Source organism: Dipodomys merriami, unplaced genomic scaffold (assembly GCF_024711535.1).
Source record: "Dipodomys merriami isolate MVZ:Mamm:240054 unplaced genomic scaffold, mDipMer1.0.p SCAF_39, whole genome shotgun sequence".
Taxonomy (NCBI): Eukaryota; Metazoa; Chordata; class Mammalia; order Rodentia; family Heteromyidae; genus Dipodomys; species Dipodomys merriami.
The window spans coordinates 2,263,196-2,284,975 of record NW_027205492.1 but is presented as its reverse complement, the minus strand read 5'-3'; the positions used below and the strand labels follow the sequence as shown (position 1 = coordinate 2,284,975).

The 21,780-nt window shown below is 43.3% G+C and overlaps 1 protein-coding gene across 12 annotated transcripts in view; it reads left to right on the top strand.

Moving 5' to 3' along the window:
• Positions 1–21,780, top strand: part of Ptprt (protein tyrosine phosphatase receptor type T) — a 992,204-nt gene that overhangs the window by 928,176 nt on the left and 42,248 nt on the right. For all 12 annotated transcript variants that reach the window (XM_069989779.1, XM_069989783.1, XM_069989780.1 and 9 more), the window contains 2 exons: positions 12,678–12,754; positions 20,791–20,827. In XM_069989779.1, the coding sequence (XP_069845880.1) occupies positions 12,678–12,754; positions 20,791–20,827 (114 nt within the window). The remainder of the gene's footprint in view (positions 1–12,677; positions 12,755–20,790; positions 20,828–21,780) is intronic.

The window sequence follows — 21,780 nt, the reverse complement described above, 5'->3', positions numbered from 1 at the left end:
AGGAGATGCAGTCTTGCTCCCAGACAGGTGGATTCTGGCTCTAACTGGTCCCCATCATCCTCTCCTCTTCTGCAATAACTACTATGCCCTCACTATCTGGTTACCTACCAATTCTCCTCATCGGAGCACAAGTGCACATGCTGACCATTATAGGTGGTGTGGCCTTAAGCAATTGCTATAATCCTCAGGTTCCATAAAATAGGATTCACAATGTCTTCCTTTTAGAGATGAGAAAAGGAAAGACTAGTGCCTGCCTCCTTAGAGCCAAGGATATCCAGAATGAATGGGCCATGATCCCAGGTCAAAGCCTGAGGGAGTGATATGTAGATCTATGGGAAGTCTCCCAGGACTACCATCATTCATCCTTGCCTAGGCCATCAGCTGCTCTCCCCTAGACCCTGCTCAGCCCACTTCCAGTGGGTCCCCAATTTCTGTCTTATCTTTATCAACAGCCAGCAAGACCTCTTAAGAATCTGACTCAGATTATGTCATTTTCCTACTGAAAACATCTCACATCATTCTCTTTTTTTATCCCCAGTCCGTCATGGGGCTTATACTGAGGGGCTGAGCACTGTCGCTTTTTCACTCAAAGCTAGTGGTACTCTACCACTTTTAGCCACAGCTCCACTCTGGTTTTCTGGTGGTTAATGGGAGATAAGAGTCTCACAGCCTTTCCTGCCCAGGCTGGCCTTGAACCATAATCCTCACATCTTAGCCTCCTGAGTAGCTAGGATTACAGGTGTGAGCCACCAGCACCTGGCAAGTTTCTCTCACTTTTAAGTTCTCTTTATTGCAAGGCCTTTACTGGCTTTCCAGCTTCGTTTGTAGCACCTCACCATATCCTCCTCAGTTAAACCACAGACTATTGCTTAGTCCTTGAACTGTCCACATACTTCCTCGTCTCAGGGCCTTTGCACATTCCCTCTGAAAATGTTCTTCTCTCTTCCCTTTGTCCTACTAAGAGCTATTTATTCTTCAGCTCTCAGATCAGTCATCAGGTTCACAGGAAGTCCTGACCCTTCAAGTTTGGGCAAGGCCTTATTATTCATTCTTAGAGCACACATATGTCTTTAATTGGCCTTTGTCATCATTGTGACTTTTGAGACCCATTGACAACTATCTGGGGGCAGCCAGCCTGTCTTCATGGCTTTGCTGTTTGGTGGCAGAACAGCCATCTTGCATTTCTGTTTCCCCAAAATTGGCATATGAATGGCTTCCAGCAAATAGGAACTTCATAGGGGGAAGAGAATACAGGGTGTAAAAAATGGGCCTCTCTCACTGCTGGGCTAATGAGAGAGAGAACATTTGGGCGAGGGCAGAGGGAAGACGGCTACACAAAGCCAGCACTGGAAATGATGAGTTCCCGGAAGGGTGAGATGAATAGGAGACAGGACACAAGAACAAGAGGATGTTGAAGAAAAAATCATGAGGCAAATTAGAGATCCATCATTGGCTTACCCCACATACCTGTACCTACATCACCTGCTGCATAGCAGCACCCACCAACAGGGTTGGGTGATGGGTGAGGTGCCCAAGGCACATCATTCCAGCTGGCTGTGCATTCTCAGCTGTGGGCTCTGAATGGAAGGTCCCTGTTTGTGAGCTTCTCCTTAAAGCCTGTGGCTCAGATAACTCACAGCTTCACTCTAAGCCTGCCCAAGCACAGAGCTGAAGAATGGACACTGCCAAGAGAAGCCCTTAACAGTTCAAGGCCTCAGCTTCCTCACTGCTCCATGGAAGGGCATCTTCCATTTCTTTTTCCACAGCTCCTCAGGGGGTCTTAGGCCATAGTAGCAATGGGCTGGGAAACATCTTTCTCAGTGGCCTCCTCTTCCCTGATTTACTTCCACCTTCCCTGTGCAGAGTTCTTCTCCTGCTCCATGATTAACTCTGGCCATGGAATCCAGAGAGAATCCAAGTTCCCTAATAATGCCTCCTCGGTAGGTTCAATTAAGCTTGAATCTCCTTTCTAATCTGAGGGTCAATGCAGCATAGGGAGACTGACCCAGGCTTGCACTCAGTACTAGAAGGAGACAGTGCCAATGTCACCAGAGAATTCAGAAAGCAGCACAAGCTATAAAAGAGAACCAAAGTGGGGAAGTGGATAAAAAGGAAGAAAAATTCCTAGACTCACAATGAGGAAGGTGAAAGAGAAACAGCCCAGAGGACTAGAAAGTGTTCCTGCCCTTGTATGTGTTCCTCTCAAAGGCACAGCCTGCTGAGCCTTGATAAATAGAAATATTCTTGGCACAAGAAGAAAACTGAGTGTGATTAGCATCTTAAGGAACCCAGAGCACCAAGAGAGGCCATAGTGGAGGACAAAGGCCCAGGTCAGGGACAGCAGAAAAGATTAAAAGGGATGAAAAGGAGGAAGGGCATTGCCTTCAAGGAAACAGTGAAATAGAAATCTTGGTAAAATAACCTTTTGCTTCCAAGATTGTAGTTCATATTTAGTAATGGAGACAGTGGGATTTGAAGGGAAATAGATGGAAAGGAAGTGAAGGGAAAAGAAGAGAACTAACCAAGGAAGTAAGAACAAAGAGCTTTTTGCTTCCAGGGAGCTCCAAGGCAGAGACTTGTCTGCAAGGGGAAACTTAGAGAATACCAAAACATTATCTATGTGTACCTTCTGGCACTTCCTGGCCTGTCAGGAAGTAGATGGCGCTAGAAGAGGAAGTGGTCTAGGGCTACAAATTTCATAAAGTGGAGCTCCTTTCTGAGATCATTGGGTTCCCAGCAGGATCAAGAGAGATTTTCTAGTCGTGTAATCTGAAGAGAAATAACCAAGAGATGCTTTATGAAAGTGAGATCTAGGAGTAGAGATAAACACTAATGCTGACCAAGAAAGATTCTGATACTGGTAAGAGATCACTAGGATAGAGGGTTGACCTTTATGCTGACTAACTCTAATAAATAAAACTAAAAGGAAGTGTACCTTAACCGGCTCTCCTCTGTCCACCATCTCCTCACCTTGGTTTTCTATTGATTGAGCCCAACCAGAAACCAAAGGGCAGAGGAAGCTGTCTGCCCAGTTAATGGTTCTCAAATTTAGACCCTAGCAGGGACAATATCAAGATCACTTGGGAACTTGTTAAAAATGCTACTTGGGCTCTACCCTGGATTTCCTAAGTCAGAAGTTGTGGGGGCAGGGCAGAGTAATGTGTATTTTTGAAAGTCTCACAGGTCAGGCTGATAGATGTTCTAGCTTAAAAGTCTCCAGAGACCAGCCTACTACATGACAGAACTGTGTGAGGAAGGTGGAGTGTAGATCTGTGGGCACACAGGAAATCCTCCAAGCTAGGAAAAGCCACTGGGCTCAGAAGTCTAGTGGACTTATAAACAGTAGAGCCTTTGACTCAAGGTCAGGCAGATCCAAGTTCTAATCTCAGTCTGTCATTTACTTTGTCCATATCTTTGGGCCAAATCTCATCATTTCTCTGACCCTGCATTTTCACCTGTGAGGTGGTCATAGGTCAGATTCCAGCACAAGAGACCGAATTAAGGTGACTGAATATGGAAGCTGGTGAGTCAGAGACTTTCAGGTCTAGATGAGAGTCTAGCTTCTTTGAGTTCACAGGCAAAAAACAACAACAATAACAACAACAACAGATGGACCAAGGATGGAGAATACCCTACCTGAGATCACATTCTAGCTGCTGAGCCTTCTCTGTCTGCACTGTCTAGAAGAGTCGTTGATTAAAGTACCCCTCAGTTTCCTCTCCCCTTGAGTAGCATAAACTGGATGTCCATGTCCTGTGACTCCTCCCACTTCTCAGCAGGATTAAGCCCGAGTTGGCCATAGTGGCTACTGATGGAGACCCATCCTTGTTCATTTCTTCCCTTTCTCCTTCTCATTTCCCAATCCCTCGCTAGTATTTCCTGATACCTCCTCCCAAATTACTTTCTTTCACCTAATCCTTGTCCTGATGCTGATGAAATCTAAATTTAAAAACAAAAACAGAAAACCCTTTCACTGTTCCCTCAGGAAAGCCCTTCAGTGGGTCATTGCCTGACTGGCATGCTCAGCAATTCTAAGAGGCACACTGTGGGGACCTCTACACTTCTAATTTCTCTTGGTGCTTCTACTTTCTAGCCCTTCTCTCCTGAAGCTCCATCCTCCCAGGGTCTCACAGAAGGAACCTCCAAAATTCAGCCAGCATGGATCTGGCAGGACTAGAAGGTTCATGGAATGATGGGATGTCAGGCTATCTCCATGTTGTCCCCAAACCCCTCCCCCACCACCCCACCTGTAATGGGAATTCAATCAAGATTGAATGTCAGACCTTTAGCTTCAATGAGGTACCCAGGCAGTCTCAGGCAGAATTACCTGCCCCCTCCCTACCAACCCCTGCATGATGATAGCATTAACATTTCCAATACTTCTAGGAAATGGTTTTTTGGCTCCACAATTCATTGTAATGAGTCAAATCTCTTTTCTCTGAAAAATTACACCCTTTCTTTACCTTCTTCAGGGCCCACAAGACAGGGAGGAAACAACATCAAATATCCAAATGATATTCCTCTCCCCAGCCCCGACTCCTGGAAGCAATTCTGTGTTGAAGTGGATGTGACTTGCAATGGCTGATTTATTGGGTTACAGATGATGATGAAGGAGAAGGCTGTGGTTTGTTTTGAGTGAGGTCTATGCAGCGGAGGAAGCTGAACTCTCCCCTCTGGGGTGGGTATGGGACCACAGTGGGACAGCGGATTATCACTGGAGACTGAGAGGCAGTAAGAAGTAGTAGAAGAAAGGCCTGGCTTAGATAAGGATTCCACCACTCTAAAGAAACTTTCAGCCTTATACCTTCTCCTGGCCTTGAGTTTCTCACCCATAAAGTAGAACAGGTGTAAATACATACATACATACATATATACATATATACATTTATAAACATGTATATATGTGTGTACATGTATATATGTGCATGTATCCATGTGTGTGCATATATATGTATATATGTATGTATGTGTATATATATATATATATATATATATATATATATATATATCAGAATTACTGTGAAAATCAAATGATATAGTGTCCACACAGCTTCCAGAATACCTGGAGCATCCTATACCCTGCCCACAATGAATTCCTGCACCTGGGGTCTCTAGTCTTATGGTCCAGTACAATCTCCTTCCTGATCTTTCCCAAATAAGATTAAAGTGGATGTCCACATCTGAACACTAACTAGAGACCTTGTTAAAACACACAAAGCCAGGTCACACCCACAGTGTATGATTCAGGAAGTGTGGATTCAGTGATGTGGTTGAAGAATCAACATCTCTAAGAAGATCTCAGGTGTTACCTACACTCCTGCTCTAAAGAGCACAATTGGATAATCAGTGGTCTACAGTAAAGATAATCAAATGGAATTGACATATGTAGGTAGATTGTCCTTGCAACATACCAAGTACTTTCATGTCTGATCTTTTTTAACCTTGAAGCCAGTCAGCAAAGCTAGAGAGAATTTTGACATTATAGTCAGATTAATTCCAAGTTCCAGGAAAGAGATTACCTGTGGTAGTAATCCCACGACACCCTTAGGGTGTGGCAGGCCTCAACACACCCATCCCCTTAGATCTTTTCTGCTAAAAACAAGAAGAACTGGCTGTGAGTCTTAGCACAGTATATATTCAGTTCACAGATATGGTGAGGAGTCAGCTGTGAGGAGAGGAGGGGTCTGAGTTCAGGACCCAGGTACATTGTCATTCTTGGAAGGGCCCTGTGGTCGGAGTGGACATGGAGTATTTCAGCAAATTCTTGAAGGGGAGTAGACAGTGTGTGTGGGGAAAGGGGACATGGGAGAAGACATGGTCCCTGACCATCAAGCGTTGAAGGGTATGGTGAGGTAGTATTCTCTACCAGTAGAGTATTGCAAGTAATACACAGCATCCGGACAGACTTTAGGCATAGTGTGAGCTGGTCGATGCTATGCTGGTAGCTTGAAATCGGTCATGTTGGAAGCATTTACACCACAGACATCAGCAGAAATTATACATCAAAACCTTTTTCCTTCCACAGAACTGTTTGTAAAACATTTATCAATATACTGTTGGTCCTTAACCAAAAGCAAGGAGGAGCATGTGTGTGGGAAACATGGGTGATGGACCCCTGGAGCTATGTTTAGAAGAGGTCTTTGGACTTCTGAGTCCTTGTAATTGCATCTTTGTCTCTCTTCTTCCTGCAGCCACCGTCCTCCATGGCACAAGCCAGTCCTTGCCTCCTTATACTTCCTCTGTGAACCTGGAGGAGCCAAGCACCTCCCTTTATCTCACCCCTCCATCAAGGAGTTTGCTTCTCCTCCATATGACTCTTCTCAACTCCTCTCCTTGTCTTGAATAGCAAATGGGGAGCACCAAATTAGCTGGGTTTTTTTTCAAGCTTGCAAAATGTAGATAGAGCATAATGAACAATCCAGGCTGCTTGTAAATTACCTCATATAAGCTGCTTCTACATCCTCTGCCACCACATCTTTCTCTCTCCACGTGCATGTGGGTAAACACAATTTTTTATCTTTCTAATTATATGAAGTTGGGAGAATAAAGGGACACAGAATGATATTAGCATTTCCCAGAAGGAATAAATAAACCATAAGGGCCCTACCATTGCTTGTAATATCTTTCCAGTATCTGGTGTACCTACAGTTGAATCCTGCCCTTTAATGAACACACATAATAGTGCTGTGCCTCTGCAGGTAGACGGGTCTATTTCTAAGTGTCTCTGCTATTGGCTTACTGCCTGCCTCCTATCCAGCACTAAACCACCAATTATTGAGCACCTGCTGTGTACTCGGCACTGTCCTAGCACTTTTCAGAGAGCAATTTACAGAAAAATAGAGCAGTAAGTACAGACTTCCCAACTATTCCATCCCTAACACATAATGAATATCTTGTATTAGTGCAGTACATTTGTTGCAATTGATGCACCAATATTGATCCATGATTATTAGCTAAAGTCCACAGTTTATATCAAGGTTCACTTTGTATGTTGTTTTTATACTGACAGATTCATCATGACAGATATTTCCCATTATAGTATTACATAAAGTACTTTCACTTCCCTAAAACTGCCTGTGTTCAACCTATTAAATGCTCCCTCTTCCTACAAGTCTCTAGCAAGCATTGGGTTTGTTTGTTTGTTGTTGTTTTTCTGTCTCTATAGTTTTCTCTTTACCTGAATATCATCTGTAGTCATATGGAATGTCATATGGAATTGTAGAGTCTAGAGTTTTTGTAGCTTAAGAGTCACTCACCAATCAGTATGTATTTGTTTCTCTATGACTTTTCAAGGCCGATAAGTCAATATTTGGTGTGTGCTGGTACTGGAACTTGAACTCAGGGCCTCGGTGCTTTCCTTCAGTTTATTCACACAAAGCTGGTACTCTACCACTTGAGACAGAACTCTACTTTTGGGTTTTGGGGGGTTAATTAGAGATAAGTCTCATATACTTTCCTGTCCAGGCTGGTTTTGAACCATGATTATCAGATCTCTGCTTCCTGAGTAGTTAGAATTACAACTGTGAGCCACCAGAGTCCAGCTTGATTTGTTTTAATCACTGGGTTTATATCCCATTGTACAAAAGAATAAATAACGTGAAGAAGGCTGACCTGGATATTCATGTATAGATATTTGGTGGGCCTTAAAATTTCAGAACATTTGTATAAATACCAAAGAGTATAAGTAAATACCAACGATCATAGATAAACCTGTTTAGTTGTGTAAGAAACTGTCTTGCTGAGTAGGGATAGCATTTTGCATTTCAACCAGCAATGAATGAGAGTTCCTGTTGTTCTGCATCCTCCTCTGCATTTGGTGATATCTGTGGTTTGGATTTGGGCCATTCCAATATGTCTATCTAATGACATCATGCTTTTTTATTTACTCATTGGTAGCACTGCAGTTTTAACACAAGGCCATGCGCATACCCCTAACTAACCCTTTTTGCTTTAATTATTTTACTCATAGAGTCTTGCTTCTCCCTACCTACCTACCACTGGTCTGGAGTTCAGTCCTCCCATTTACACATCCTGAGGATGACAGGCATGTGCTGCCATACCTAGCTTTATCTTGGTTGGAACATTATTTTCCCCAGTCTGGCCTTGAACTGAGATCCTCCTGATGTTAGCCTCTAAAGTACCTAGCATGACAGCCAACTTCATTGTTGTTTCCATGTGAAACAAGACATACATCTTTTCATTCCTGTATATGTCACCTGCATTTCTTCTTCTTATGTCCGTCAGTTCTTTTGTACATTATTTAAATTGCTTTCTTATTTTTTGAGTTTAAAGTATTCTTTGTATGTTTTAGATACATGACATCATTGATCAGATACAGGGTTGGCAAATATTTTCTCTTACTTTGTTACCTAAAGTTTCATGATTTCTTAATTTTTGCTTTTCACATTTACCTTTTCTTAAAAAGAAAATAAACCATCCTTTCTCTACTGTGAGAATGAGCTAGAATTGGCTCCATTTTGCTAAGGAAAGCAAGATGAAGAGAGATTGGTTGACTTGCATCAAGACCAAGCTAAGCTTTGAACCGAGGCTTCAGCCATCTCTCCATACCCACATCATACCTTAGAAGTATACTCTCCTTGCTGGACACCAGTGGCTCATGCCTGTAATCCTACTCAGGATGCTGAAGTCAGAGGATCCCACTTTGAAGCTAGCTCATAAAGGAAAGTTTATTAGACTCGTCTCTAATTAACCAGACAGAATCTCTGTCTTAATTTATTTTATCTTTCTTTATTTATCCCTAATTAATCTCTAATTATAAAGCCAGAACTAAAGCTGTGGCAAAAGGGCATAAAAGCTAAAGGACAATGCTTAGGCCCTGAGTTCAAAGCCCTAGTATTGGCACATACACACAAAAAGGGAACCCTCCTTGCGACTGGTCAGGCCAGGAGAAAATTAAGTTTGGCTTTCTTATACTAAGAGACTCTTCTACCAGCCTAGAAAAGAGAGACAAAATTTAGATGCCCTTCAGAACCCAACCTGGTCACTCAAGTTTTAATCACTTAATACTGTGTGGAGCCAGGCATGGATGGCTCATGCCTGTAATCTTAGCTACTCAGGAGGCTAAGATCTGAGGATCATGGTTCAAAGCCAACCCCGGGCAGGAAAGTCTGTAAGACTCTTATCTCCAATTAACCACCAGAAAACCAAAAGTGCCACTATGGCTCAAAGTGGTAGAACACTAGACTTGAGTAAAAAAGCTCAGGAACACCCAGGCACTGCGTTCAAGTGCCAGGACTGATGAAAAATAACAAAAAATACATATATAAAAAATGTATGTGGAAAGCCTACTGCTGTTCCTGCATATTTAGTGCTCCCAGGATAGGGGGCTCTCTGCAGCTCCCCCAGTGTGCCTGATCTCTACTCTCCTTTGCTTTCACAGTTCCCCTTAAGGAAAACAGTTCCTCATTGTCCACTAGCCTAAGCCTTCTTCCTTTGGATGCCACTTTCATAGGACTCTACAAGAAACCTGTCTTCCTGCTTTCTAAACCTGGACACCTCCCTTCTGTGCATAGTCCTATTAAACTGACAAAATCATAGCCCCTACAGTGAGCCCGGCACACAGTAGGTGCTCAGTAAGATGTGTTCTTGGTAAATGAGTGAAGAAGAAACAGCAGACCCCATGATCTAGTGGTCAAAGTGGCTTTCATTTTTAAGGATATCTAGCTAGAAGAAATAAGTTCATCTCTCTTTTTTTGTTGTTCACAGCTCTTGCTTTCTGATTTAAATTTTTTACTTTATATATTTTAAAAAATCTCTTTCAACATTTTAAACCAGAACTTCTGTTTCCAGTGCTATGGACCCCAGGGGCAGACATTATTCAATAAATAAAGGAGATTTCGGATCAATAAGTCATTAGTGAAACCATTACATGAAAATATAATATGGCATTTCTATTTTTTCAAGGCTTACAGTTTCTCTAACTGCTAGTGACAAAACTTGGCATCCCTGGGCTCAAAGTCAGCCACTAGGCCCGCTGGTGCCTGAGCCCTAGAAAGCCCTCTTCTTTGAGGCTGGAAAATGAAGGGAGCTGGAAGCCACCCATTTGCACACATGCTTCAATTCTACCTGTGAGATGCTCGAGGTCCCAGGACAGAGCAGAGCAGGAGCTCAGGTTCAGAGGGACCTGACAGAATAGCTCTGTAACTGGGACAATTTGCTTAACCTCTCTGAGCTCTAGCTTCTTAATTCATAAATTGGGAAGACTCATTCATTGTGGTATTATGTCAAGCATAGTTTGAGGAGCAAGTGATTTAAGATGAATACATACATATTATATTTATATGCACACATATGTATATATGTGTGTAAATATACATATATACATATATGTGTGCATATAAATGTATATATCCATATATATAACCATATAACTATATAACTCTCTCTACATATATATATTTATATACATATATATTTATATATATATTTCAGGAATAGCTTAAAAATCAAACCCCTCACCAGGCATTGGTGGCTCATGCCTGTAATCCTAGCTACTCGGAGGTTACGATCTGATGGTCACAAATCCAAAGTCAGCCTGGGCAGGAAAGTCCCTGAGATTCTTATCTCAAACTGTTCACAAAAAGCCAGAAGTAGAGCTGTAGCTCAAGTAGCTCAAGTGGTAGAGCATTAGCCTTGAGCACAAAAGCTCAAGGATAGCTCTCATGCCCAAGAGTTCAAGCCCTGGAATCAGCAATTAAAAAAAAAATCAAACTCCTTTTCTAACTCATACCCCGTTCCTCTATCCTCCACTCACCCAAAGATATCCCCACTTCCTCCTTCCCCATGGAGAAGAAGAATAGAGGTGTGTTTGGCATCAGCACAGTGCCCCATTGCTAATTCTGAATGAAATGACTAACAGATAGGGGCTTGTATCCTCTACCAGTCCTGGGCCTGCTTGTCCCTAGCTTGCCTCTCCTACCAGACTCTGCATTGTGGGGAGCTGGCCTCTGAAAATCAGAGCCTTCCCCTTGTCTCCCACTCCCACTGGAGAGGTTCATAGTAGCTCCAGTTCCAGCCAAGTGTCCCCAGCTCCTGAGTTCTGGGAGCCCCCACTCCTCTCTCTGTGCCTTGGAGCCTCCTTGCTTTTCTCTCAGTTATCTAGTTCTTCAAATTTTCCTCCCTCACCTGACAACCACTTCTCTGTGGTTAATCCCCCCACCGTGTGTGCTTGAGGTGGAATCTGATGCCCTGCATACACCCCCTTTGAGAACAGGAGCACCTGAACTCACAGCTGAGAGGACCCCACTCTTCTATGCTCTGCCATTTACTGGCCAGGAGCCTGAGCAGTTTCATCCACTGCAACGAAACAGGCCAACTGAACCCACTGGCCACTCTTATGGAGTCATTGTGAGGATTCAATAAGGCCATCCATTTACATATTCACCACGTCCTCACTGATGCCTGCCTGCCTGCCATGTGGCACACTTTTTTAGTTTTTGAGGTGCAAGGGATAGAACAGGGAACAAGACAGGTAATATCCCTGTTCTTAGGGAGTTCCAATTGCTTAGAAACAATCCACATGCTTGGGAACTGCAGAGTGCAGTCAAAATCTAAGGGTCTAAGCTGACTTGAACTTTTTGATCCTTGGGAGTTCCTGAAGATGCCCAAAGCTCACCAGCCTACTGGCTGTATATTCCACCCTTGTACTGGAGCAAGGCTGACTGGCCAATGGATGCAGTGACTGTATAACAGACATACAGTGATCTAGGTTGTAAACTAAGGGCCTTCTCCTGCCAGATCTAAACAAGCTGTTCTCTTTGCATATGCCTATTAAAATGTCAGGGCTCACTTTAATTACTTGTAAGGGATTATTATCCTGATTCTTCTGCAGTACCATTCTTGATAGTTGCATTTGCTGTTATTTGAAGGAAGCATGTTATTGATTAAAACCTATAAGTCTTCATCTATGCCTAGCTTGTGTTTGAAGAGGTATCTTCAGTAACATGATATTTAGTTATTGATGACCACTTTTATCATGATTTAGTCAACCTCACTTCAGTGGTGATATTGATAATGATATGCTGCCCACAATCTGTTTGTACCAAGGCTCAGGGAAGCAAAAGAAAAGCGATTTGGCCACATGTGAAAAATAGGTGAACTTGCTGTTTGTAAGCAAGCATGAAAATGGAGCTAATGCTTAGGCTCCACACTCTCTCCCTCTCTCATGTATCTATATTGATCTCTCTTGCAGGGTCCTAGGAAACTGGTATTTTCACCTCTAAGTTAATAATGCAATTACTAAGAAAAGGAGAGGAGAAAAAGAAACAGGAATAGATGGGGGAATATATGTTCAAAGCCCATTATTTACATGTATTGGAAATGTTATGAGGAAATCCCTAACTACATACAATTTAATATATTCCCTCTTCCCCCTACATATAAAGAAGTGGGTGAGTCACTTGCTCAGATAAGTAATAACAAAACCAGAATCCACATGGAAGGCAGAAAAAATAAAGGAAAGATGTGTCTCCAGATTCATTTTAAGGCTGGTAACCTCCCAGAGCATCAGCTTCCTGATTTGAAAATACCTGAGAGGAATGTGAAGGCTTGAATGAGAGTGTGGTATGAGACCAGGTACAGATCTAAAGGGCGGAATTGATGGCTCATCGCTCCAATTCCTCTCACCCACCATTCCCTGCTTTCTGTTCTCTCTGCAGATGACCATTCCCGAGTGAGGCTGCTGGTACTGGATGGAGACCCACACTCTGACTATATCAATGCCAACTACATTGATGTGAGTGTCTTCATGGGGCTGGGCAAATGGAGTCTAGAGTTGGCTGTGCATGCTCAAGATCTGTGGCTGTCCCTGATCTGTCCCTTCAAGGATGACCTTTGCAGAATATATTCAGAATAGTCTGGACCCAAGTTGATTTGCGTGGCCCAAGCTGTCTATCATCTCAAGTTACATCCTCCTTCAGGCAGAATGGACTAACCTTCTCTATAGAGGCCCAGGATGACTGCCAGTCTTATTCATTCAGCCCAGGAATTCATTTGCATATGTCTCTATTTAGCCTTTCATTTAAAGGTGCAGACATTAAGGCAACAACAACAAAAAAAAGTTAAGCGCCCACTGTTTATGCTAGATGCTGTGCATGGGAATTATAAAGCAAAAAAAAGAAAGAAAGAAAAGAAAATGCCACGATCTCTACCCTCTAGATTCTCAGAAAGGAGATAAGCTACGCACATCAATAATGCTGGGGCAAACTAGAAAGTGGTAAGTGTCACAGGTTCAGATAAAATGCTGCAGGGATTCAGAAGTGTGAAAAAATATCACTCCTTCCATCAGGGATGCAAAAGGTGATGTGAGCCAAAGCTTCAGGCACAAGCAGAATTTAAAATCAAAGAGAGGGAAGATGGGCCTCTGGTTAGAGAGAGCTGAAACTAAGATGGGTCTGCTGAAAGGGACGGACAGAGCAACTCCATTTGAAGGGGTGAAGGAGTTACGGTGGAAAGAGTAGAAAAGAAGGTCAGTGCTAGCTTCCGGTGACTTAGCTGACTACACGAAGGAGAAGGGACTTGATAATTTTTTAAACATTTTCTTTTTTTAATTCTTGTTAATTTATTGTTGTTGCAGAGGTGATATAGAGAGGGATTACATTGACAAACGTCAGATAATAAGTACATTTTTCCTTTGGTACAGTGTCATCTGTTTCCTCATTCTCTCCATTTTCTTTTTTTTAATTATGTTTTTATTACCTTGTAGTAGTTATACAAAGGGGTTGCCAGTCAATAGATCAGTCTATGAAGATCATGTATTTTGATTGCTATGTTACCCCTTTTGTCATTCTCCATCCATCTCCTGTTTTCCTAGTTTCATAGGATATGTATTGACTATTGTGACTACATTCTCCCTCCCCTTCCTCTCTTCAATCATTTACCCCACTTCCTTGACCATCCCCCCACAACCACCTTAAGTACCATCTTCCTAGTATTCACTTTGGTAGACTGTGACTTCGTTCTGACACCATTGGAATTCTCCCCCGCACATACCATACTTTGGCAAATACATTTGTGTACATGTGCATATGACCCATATATGTTTACTTGTCTATTTATAAATTAGGTCTAACTTAGACATATGGGAAAAAAACATGTGTCCTTTGTCTCCTTGAGCCTGACTTACTTCACCTCACGTATTTTTTTCCCCCAGGGTCATCCATTTCTTTGCAAATGGTGTAATATCATTCTTCCTAATGGATGAATAGAGTTCCATTGTGTGTTTATACCACATTTTCCTAATCCATTCATCCATCCATTGAAGGGCATCAACAGGAACCAAGAAAGATATTCACAGAAGTGAGAGAGTTTTTAAAAAGACATCATGGGTCACTGTGGCCAAGCGGACAGACACCGTGGCTCCTGTGGCCAAGTGAACATTCTAGCATGGCTGATTCAAGCCAGGCTTCTCTGGACCTTGAAGGATGGCTCTGAGATTGGCCATGAGACTCCCAAATGTATTTGTAGATAAACTGTTACGTGTAGTGACATGCTTTGCAAATTTTCTCATCATCCTCCCTGAGCCAGATGGTTCATCAACTCAACAAATACTTACTGAGCTTTGTGTTGGTCATCGGTTTGTCTGCCCTGAGACCTGTTTCTTCATTCTTCTCCATTCTTTGCAGTGCCGGTGGCAGCATTTGGGTACATAGGAGCTTGAGTGTAGTGTGTGGGGAGAGAGGGAGGCTGGCTTCTTCAATGAGAGAGAATGATGAGAGATTCAAGGAAGAAAGAAGCATGTATGTGCCTTTCTCATTCCCTTTCTTGGGTGGTCAGTTCAAGTCTGACCATGCTATCCTGTCTACAGCTCCAGGCTCCCTAGGTGAGACTCCCCATGGTTTTAGCTCCTTCCAGAGAGCCCCAGCTCATGAACCCTGCTATCTTCTCTGTCTTCTATAGTCTCACTGGTTCGAAGAGGGCCCCCATGGGCCCTTTGTCATCTCGACTCCTCCATCAGCTAGTGTAACCAACTCCCTGTATTGAATTCCCTCTGTTTGTAACACTTGCAGTGGCTTCTGTTTTTCTGACTGAGACTGGAGCATCAGTGGAAGCGAAGAAAGAAAGTCTCTGCCTCCATACCCCTTTGGAGAGACCTTGCAAGGAGGTGGTCAGTTCTGAGTAGCTTGCCTCCAAACAGAGCAAAGCACTCCAAGCATTCAGCCGCCTTCTTCTGCGTGGATCTAGTATTCATTTCACAAACACCAGGCAGACCCTCCTTCATTCTGTGCTAGAAATAATAACCTTTCACATCACATCTTTGGCCTCAAGTAAACTCCGTCTGGTGAGTGTCCGATAGGAAAAAAATAGGAAAAGAGACCCTCACAGAGCAGGGATTCTATGAGTTAAAAACCTCAAGGAAGGGAAGAAGGATTAGAGAAGGCTTCTGTACCTTAACCATGCCTTAGATTTAAAAAAAAAAAAAAAAAGAGCCAGACAGAAAGTAACAATGTATCGTGCTAGAGTTACCATACCTCACAGGGTAAATGTCACTACAACCCATTTCTGGAGGAGTAAACTAAGATCCTCAAGGCTAAGTGATAGTAAAGAAAGAAAAGCTGGAGTTTTAATCAGGAGTCACTCCCCCACCATATCCCGCTGCCTCTAAAAATAGCAGAGCAGTGACAATAGCAGCATGTTCGCGATACGTCACCCCCGGGCTTCGTCAAGACTTCTTCATGCCCTTTCTCGGTGGGTCTTACCCCTTTTACTTTCTCCCATTTTCTGATTGTAGTTGCTGAGATTTGGAGCTTGTAAAGCTTCTCCAAAGCCATGGAGCTGGTCAGAGAAAGAATCAGAATCCACCCCAGAGCTGAAGGACTCCCTGAGCAAAGTTCTTTGTCTTTCCTCTCCATCTGCCCCTGTCATCACCCTGTGGGCACCATTCCATGGGGACTTGGGCAGCACAGCTATACACGCTGGGCGAGGATTTGCCTTCCTTTTCTCCTTGATCTTGTCTGTGTCTAGATGGATGGGACAGAACTCAGGGCCCCAGCCTATCCAGGGGTATTGCATGCTGGCTGATCTATTTGTCATCTGAATGGAAAACACCCAGCCACTGCCCTCGTCACTCTACCCACAATTGACTGGCTTCTACTGGTTTTTGTAAGGCAACAACTGAAATGGTTGTAAATGGAAGTAAATCTCTATAGCACTAATACTAACCAGGTTTCCTGTGTCTACCATGTTGTATCATTACAAGGCTTTTTGCCAGCCTATAAAGACAGGAAAACAGGGATCAAGGTTAAGAGCATTGCCCAAAGTCACACAGCTAGACTTTAATTCTCTGCCCAGCTAGAATATACTACAACCCCTTCCTCTTCTCTGTAAGAAGTAGATTGTGCCAGCATGCCAAATGCCTGTGCCACACGCTGTCCTAATAGGCTATGTCAAACCCTGGGCTGCATCAAGGGCTAACAAGACTATAGTCATGAATTTGATCCTTGTTGGGCCTGTTGAATGCAGGCCTTTCTAATGACTACCTTTTTGTGATTATGAGTAAGTTACTTTTTCTGGTCTCTGCAAAAGGAATAATACCCACCTACGAGTAAATCATAACTGATGTTAAAGTACCCATCAGAGTACCTAAAGGGAACAGAGGCCCATTCAAAGGAGGTAACCGAGGAGAGTCTAATAAAGATGTGAATAGAATTGGAGGAAGTCAACAGACAAGGTGTAGGTTTTGGAGCTGAAAACAGTAAAGGGCTCTTACTAGATGGAAGGATGAATTAGTAGAGGGTGTTAGGAAGTAGCTATTGTAAGGGGAAGGGGTCTATATAAGGAGAGGGCTGTAGCTTGACAGAAAGCCAGACTAACTCATGCTGAATTCACAGAGAGGGACTTAGAAGGACATAAGCCCCAATCTCCTGCTGGCTTCTGAGCCTCTGCCTCAGCTCCCAGTTGGCCAGAAGAAAAAGGGCATGGGAAGCCATGGTGCAGTTCCTAAGATCAGCCTCCAGAGCAGAACAGAGTATGGAGGAAGAGAGGGGAAATAGACAAAAGTAGAAACCGAGCACAAGCACCTTCTTGCAGTGATATAACTGTGGGGAAGGAAATAGAGGAATCACATTAATTGTGAGCCTACTAGATTCTCCAGCAAAGTTAACTCTTAGGGCCTTCATGGAAATTCCTGGTAACACACACACACACACACACACACACACACACACACACACACACACACACACACACACACACATACACACACACACACATACACATACACACACACGTGCATATATGCACACACCCATTTGTCTTCCTTTGCACTGGTCTGTACCCTGGCCAGATGCCTTCCTATCTCTTAAAAAAAAAGCTAACTGCTCAAGTTAGAATCCTTTCTCCACAATTGGATCTGGACAATTCATTAAAATGTCTCCATTTGGATAATGAGCTGGATGGGGCCAGCCCTGATAGGGCCTCCAGAGGCCATGATCTGCTGCTGCTGTCTGAACCTTCCACGGGCAGGTTTGTTTGCACACCCGAAAATGTATTGGCCACTTGAATCTGTTATAAATTACCAGCCTGGAAATAAATATCGTATCTAGGTCCCCAGTAAGTAACAGATGCAGGAGTGTAGAGTGAGATAAATGCATTTTGGATGCAAACTTCTTTCCCATTGCTCACAGACAGATGGAGGCAGGCCCAGTGCTGGTTTGCAGGCAGGCTGCGTGTTGTGTAGGTGGGACTTAAATGAACTCCAAGTTCTTTTAAGGTTAGGAAGTTTGCAGTACCAGCTCTTGGCAAATCCCCAGAGGAGACCCAATTGAGCAGTACATTTCCTTTTATCTCCTTCACTGAAGAGTCTCGTGGTGGGAATCATTTCTCTTCAGGGAATGTGTGGGTTTCCAGAGGTCAGCAAGGGTATCTTTGCTTAGTTGTAGCATGGGGACAGTCACCCAGCTTGACTGTTTTCAGTATGTTTAAATCAAGGCTAAAAGGCCAGGCAAACTTCTTAGTGCTAGCAACACAGTCATGAGCCAGCTGGACATGAGCAAGTTGGATAAGTCTTCCTTGATGGAGCTCCCATTTAACCGGGAGAGACAGACAACAAGCCTGTATATGACTAAAGCACTGTAATCCTAGCTACTTGGAAGGCTGAGAGCTGAGGATCACAGTTTAAAGCCAGCCCAGGCAGGAAAATCCATGAGACGCTTATGTTTGGTTAACCAGCAAAACACTGGAAGTGGAGATGTGGCCTAAGTGGTAGAGAACCAACATTGAATGAAAAGCTAAGGGACAGTGACCTGTCTCTGAGTACAAGTCCTGGTAGGGAATTGAAGGGGAGAGAAGCAGACAATGTGGACAGAGAAGGGCTATCTGGAGCCATGACTGCCAACACCACAGAAGGCTGAAGAGACAGAGCTAGGGAGCAAGGTACTCCTTTACTTAGGAAGAGGCATGACTGCCACCAGGAATGACCACTGATGAGGCCCTGTACAGAAACTTGGCCTCATCTCCTAAGTGTTCCAAGGCCCCTGAGCACTGGAGCACTAGTGGGAAGACTGCTGAAAAACAGAATGTCAGGGGGACCAAGAGACCCAAACTTGGCTTAATTAAGAAGCCAATTAAACCAGCACCTCCTCGGAGAACATCCCTCGGGCCTTCATGGCTGAGTCAATTCCTGTGGGTGTTCCACAGAGCCCTGCATCTACCCATTTAGTGCCTCTTACCCCAGTTTGTTGATGTGTGCAAACTGCTCTAAAGAAGAGCCCACATTTATCTGCTCCACTTTTGTGTTTTCTGATGTTGTGTTCTTAGTGGTAGGCTCCCTTGAATCCTTGTTCATTAAATATTAAACCAGAGTCAATAAAGGCAAGCATAGCATGACCCTCAGCCATCTAACCTCACAATTTAGATGCGAATTTCTGCCTCCAAATTTCATTTCATTGGTGTGTGTGTGTGTGTGTGTGTGTGTGTGTGTGTGTGTGTGTGTGTGTGTGTGTGTGTGTGAAATACCTCCAACCCTTTCTGCTTTAGTTATTTTTTAAATAGGACCTTAAACTTTTCCCCAGATCAGCCTAGGACCAATCTATAACCCCCATCTGCCACCCAGCCTGGCCCTATTAACTTTTAAGAAAACCATAATCTTCCAGATCATAGTTTTCTTCAAGATCTTTGGTCTTGTAACCCATGCATTTAAGGGGTACTGCAATATAACCTCAAAACATCTTATAACCCCTCTACAATAAGTTAATAAAAATTAGTATAATATGATTCATTTCAAAACCTCACCTATGCATGCATGCATGTATTCCATCAACCAGTCTTTGTTGAAAACTCTGCCTTGCTCTAGATGGCCCAGGTAGAGAAGAGTATAAAACAAATAAACAACAAACAAAAACCTCAGTGTGATACATGCTGCTGTGTTCCCTGGGCATACACAAGGTCTTCAGGAGGAAGGACTTAGCTCTGCACCACAGAAGGTCTTATATCTGAAGACCTAGGTGGTGGGGCTAGAGCACAGGGTCCCATGGCATTATGGGAGCAGATGAAGAAGGAAATGAGGCTGTGGGTGAGGCTGGAGACAGGTGATGAGCTCTAAGCTGGGGCTTCTGGCAGTGTTGGGTGCTGGGAATTGCTCTAGAGAATGACCATCATTTGGGGGAAGCCTACTGGATATTCATGAGTGAATTAGAAACAAAGATAAAGGAATGTACAGGGAGCTCATATACTGACTAGTCTCACCAGAACCTCAGCAATGTCACACTAACTACACCAAAAGCCACAGAGATGACAAATCTGAAACAAACCGTCTACCTTGATGGGACAAAAACACAGTGACAAAATTTAAGATCAAAGCATGGTGCATCAGACTGTAGGACTTACTTTCTTTAGACATGTTTAGACATAAAGGTTAATCAATTTTAGCACTTCCAATGTCTCTCTATTCATAGGCTCTATAGTTGGCCTTTGTGGGTTTTTTAAATTATCCATTTATCCATCCAGCTTCCAAATACCAGTTGCATTTAGTGCTCTGTGCTAAATACAGATCTGTTAGTCTCTCAAGTTTCTACTCAATGAGATACACTACTTCTCTGTAATAAGAATTGGGACAAAAGAGATCACTCATCACCTCTTTCCCAAAGGATGTAAGTTTATGAGTCAATGGGGCAATCTTACAGCAGAGATGAGATGGGTTTATAGGAGCTCTCTGAAATGCCCCAATCAGAATCGGGTTTTTAAATCAGCAAATAGTTTATAAGTCTGCGAGTTCATCCCTCCATAGGATCCTTTCTGCAGCCAGAACTTTAATTGCAAGCCCAACTGTGCTGGCAGAAAGAAGCAATGTGGCATCCTTCCCATTTTCTTTTTCTAATTGTTACTAATGCAAGAAGTCAATGATAGAATTGTTTTCTTCAGTTCTCTTCTCTGGCTGTCCCTTAGGGCCTTGTAAAGTGTTCTGCTTATAATTAAGGTACAGGAGAGACTTTGTGATAGTTCATATCCCCCATAAAACTGAAAACTCCTCCTTTCTTTTTGAGCACATGATCATAAAGGATGCCCACCCTTAATTTTTTGCTCCTAGTGTTACTGGCCCCAAGTCAAGCCCAAACGGGTGCCTCAAAAAGAATAGCTAACATCTAGTGACTTACTAAGTTCTTTATATGCATCAGCTTATTTAATCTTTGCCACTTCTCTGGGGAATGGCTACTACTATTCCCATTTCACTATGAGGAAACCAAGCCAGGAGAACATATTTATTAACTTGGTGCTGTTTGCAAGTTTCAAATGGAGACTCTTCCACTATAGTTGTTTTTTTCTCCTGTTATCTAGGGGTACCATCGACCCCGGCACTACATCGCCACTCAAGGTAAGAGTTCTCTATCTGGCGGCTTGGAGGGACCAGAAGGGTGCCAGGGAGGATGGGTTCTGGGAAATCACAGCAAGCTCCATTGTCCACTCCTCCAATGCCCATTAACCCTGCACTGATTTGTAGATAAAAGAAATGGGCCCTTCTCTGGAGAAGAGGGGTTGAGCTCCATTAGCAAAGAAACCCAACCAGAGCAGAGCTAGAGAACCCCTAGAGGCCCTTGAAATGACAAGATAGAAGGTATACTCTAGGGAGGAGAGCAGACATGTCCACCAGGACATGTCACTGAGGGGAGAAGCCAGAAGCATGGGCCTTTAGCAAGTGTCACCCAACAGGGCTGGAGCTAAAGGTACCTTGTTGTCTCGTGTACATGCCTGCCAAAGAGCTACAGCCAGCTGCCCTTAGAAGCCTATTTGGCAATATGTTAGCAGAGGTTTAAAAATGATTACACCTAGCCAGGCATGGGTGGCCCACATCTCTAATCCTAGCTACTCAGGAGGCTGAGATCTGAGAGTGGCAGTTCAAAGCCAGCATGGACAGGAAAGTCCGTGAGGCTCTCATCTCCAAGTAACCACCAGAATACCAGAAGTGGAGCTATGGCTCAAAGTGGTAGAGTGAGCAAGAAAGCCTTGAGCAAGAAAGGCTGAGGGACATTACCCAGGCCCTGAGTTCAAGCCTAACAATGGACCAGGGGAAAAAAAAAAAGATCACACCTTTTAAATCCTTCTTGGAAGAAATAGGAAGGGGTGGAGGGAGAAGGACAATTACATCTTTTTTTAAAAAGCATTTTTACAGCATTATCTTTGCTAGAAAACATAGTGAAAAATCCTAAATGCTTGATAATGGAAAATTTGGCTCAACAAAGTGTGGTCCCTCAGTATTGTAGAAAATTCTGCAGCTATAAAAAAAAAAATTCCACACTTGGGGAGAATTTTTAAGGGCACCAAAAATGC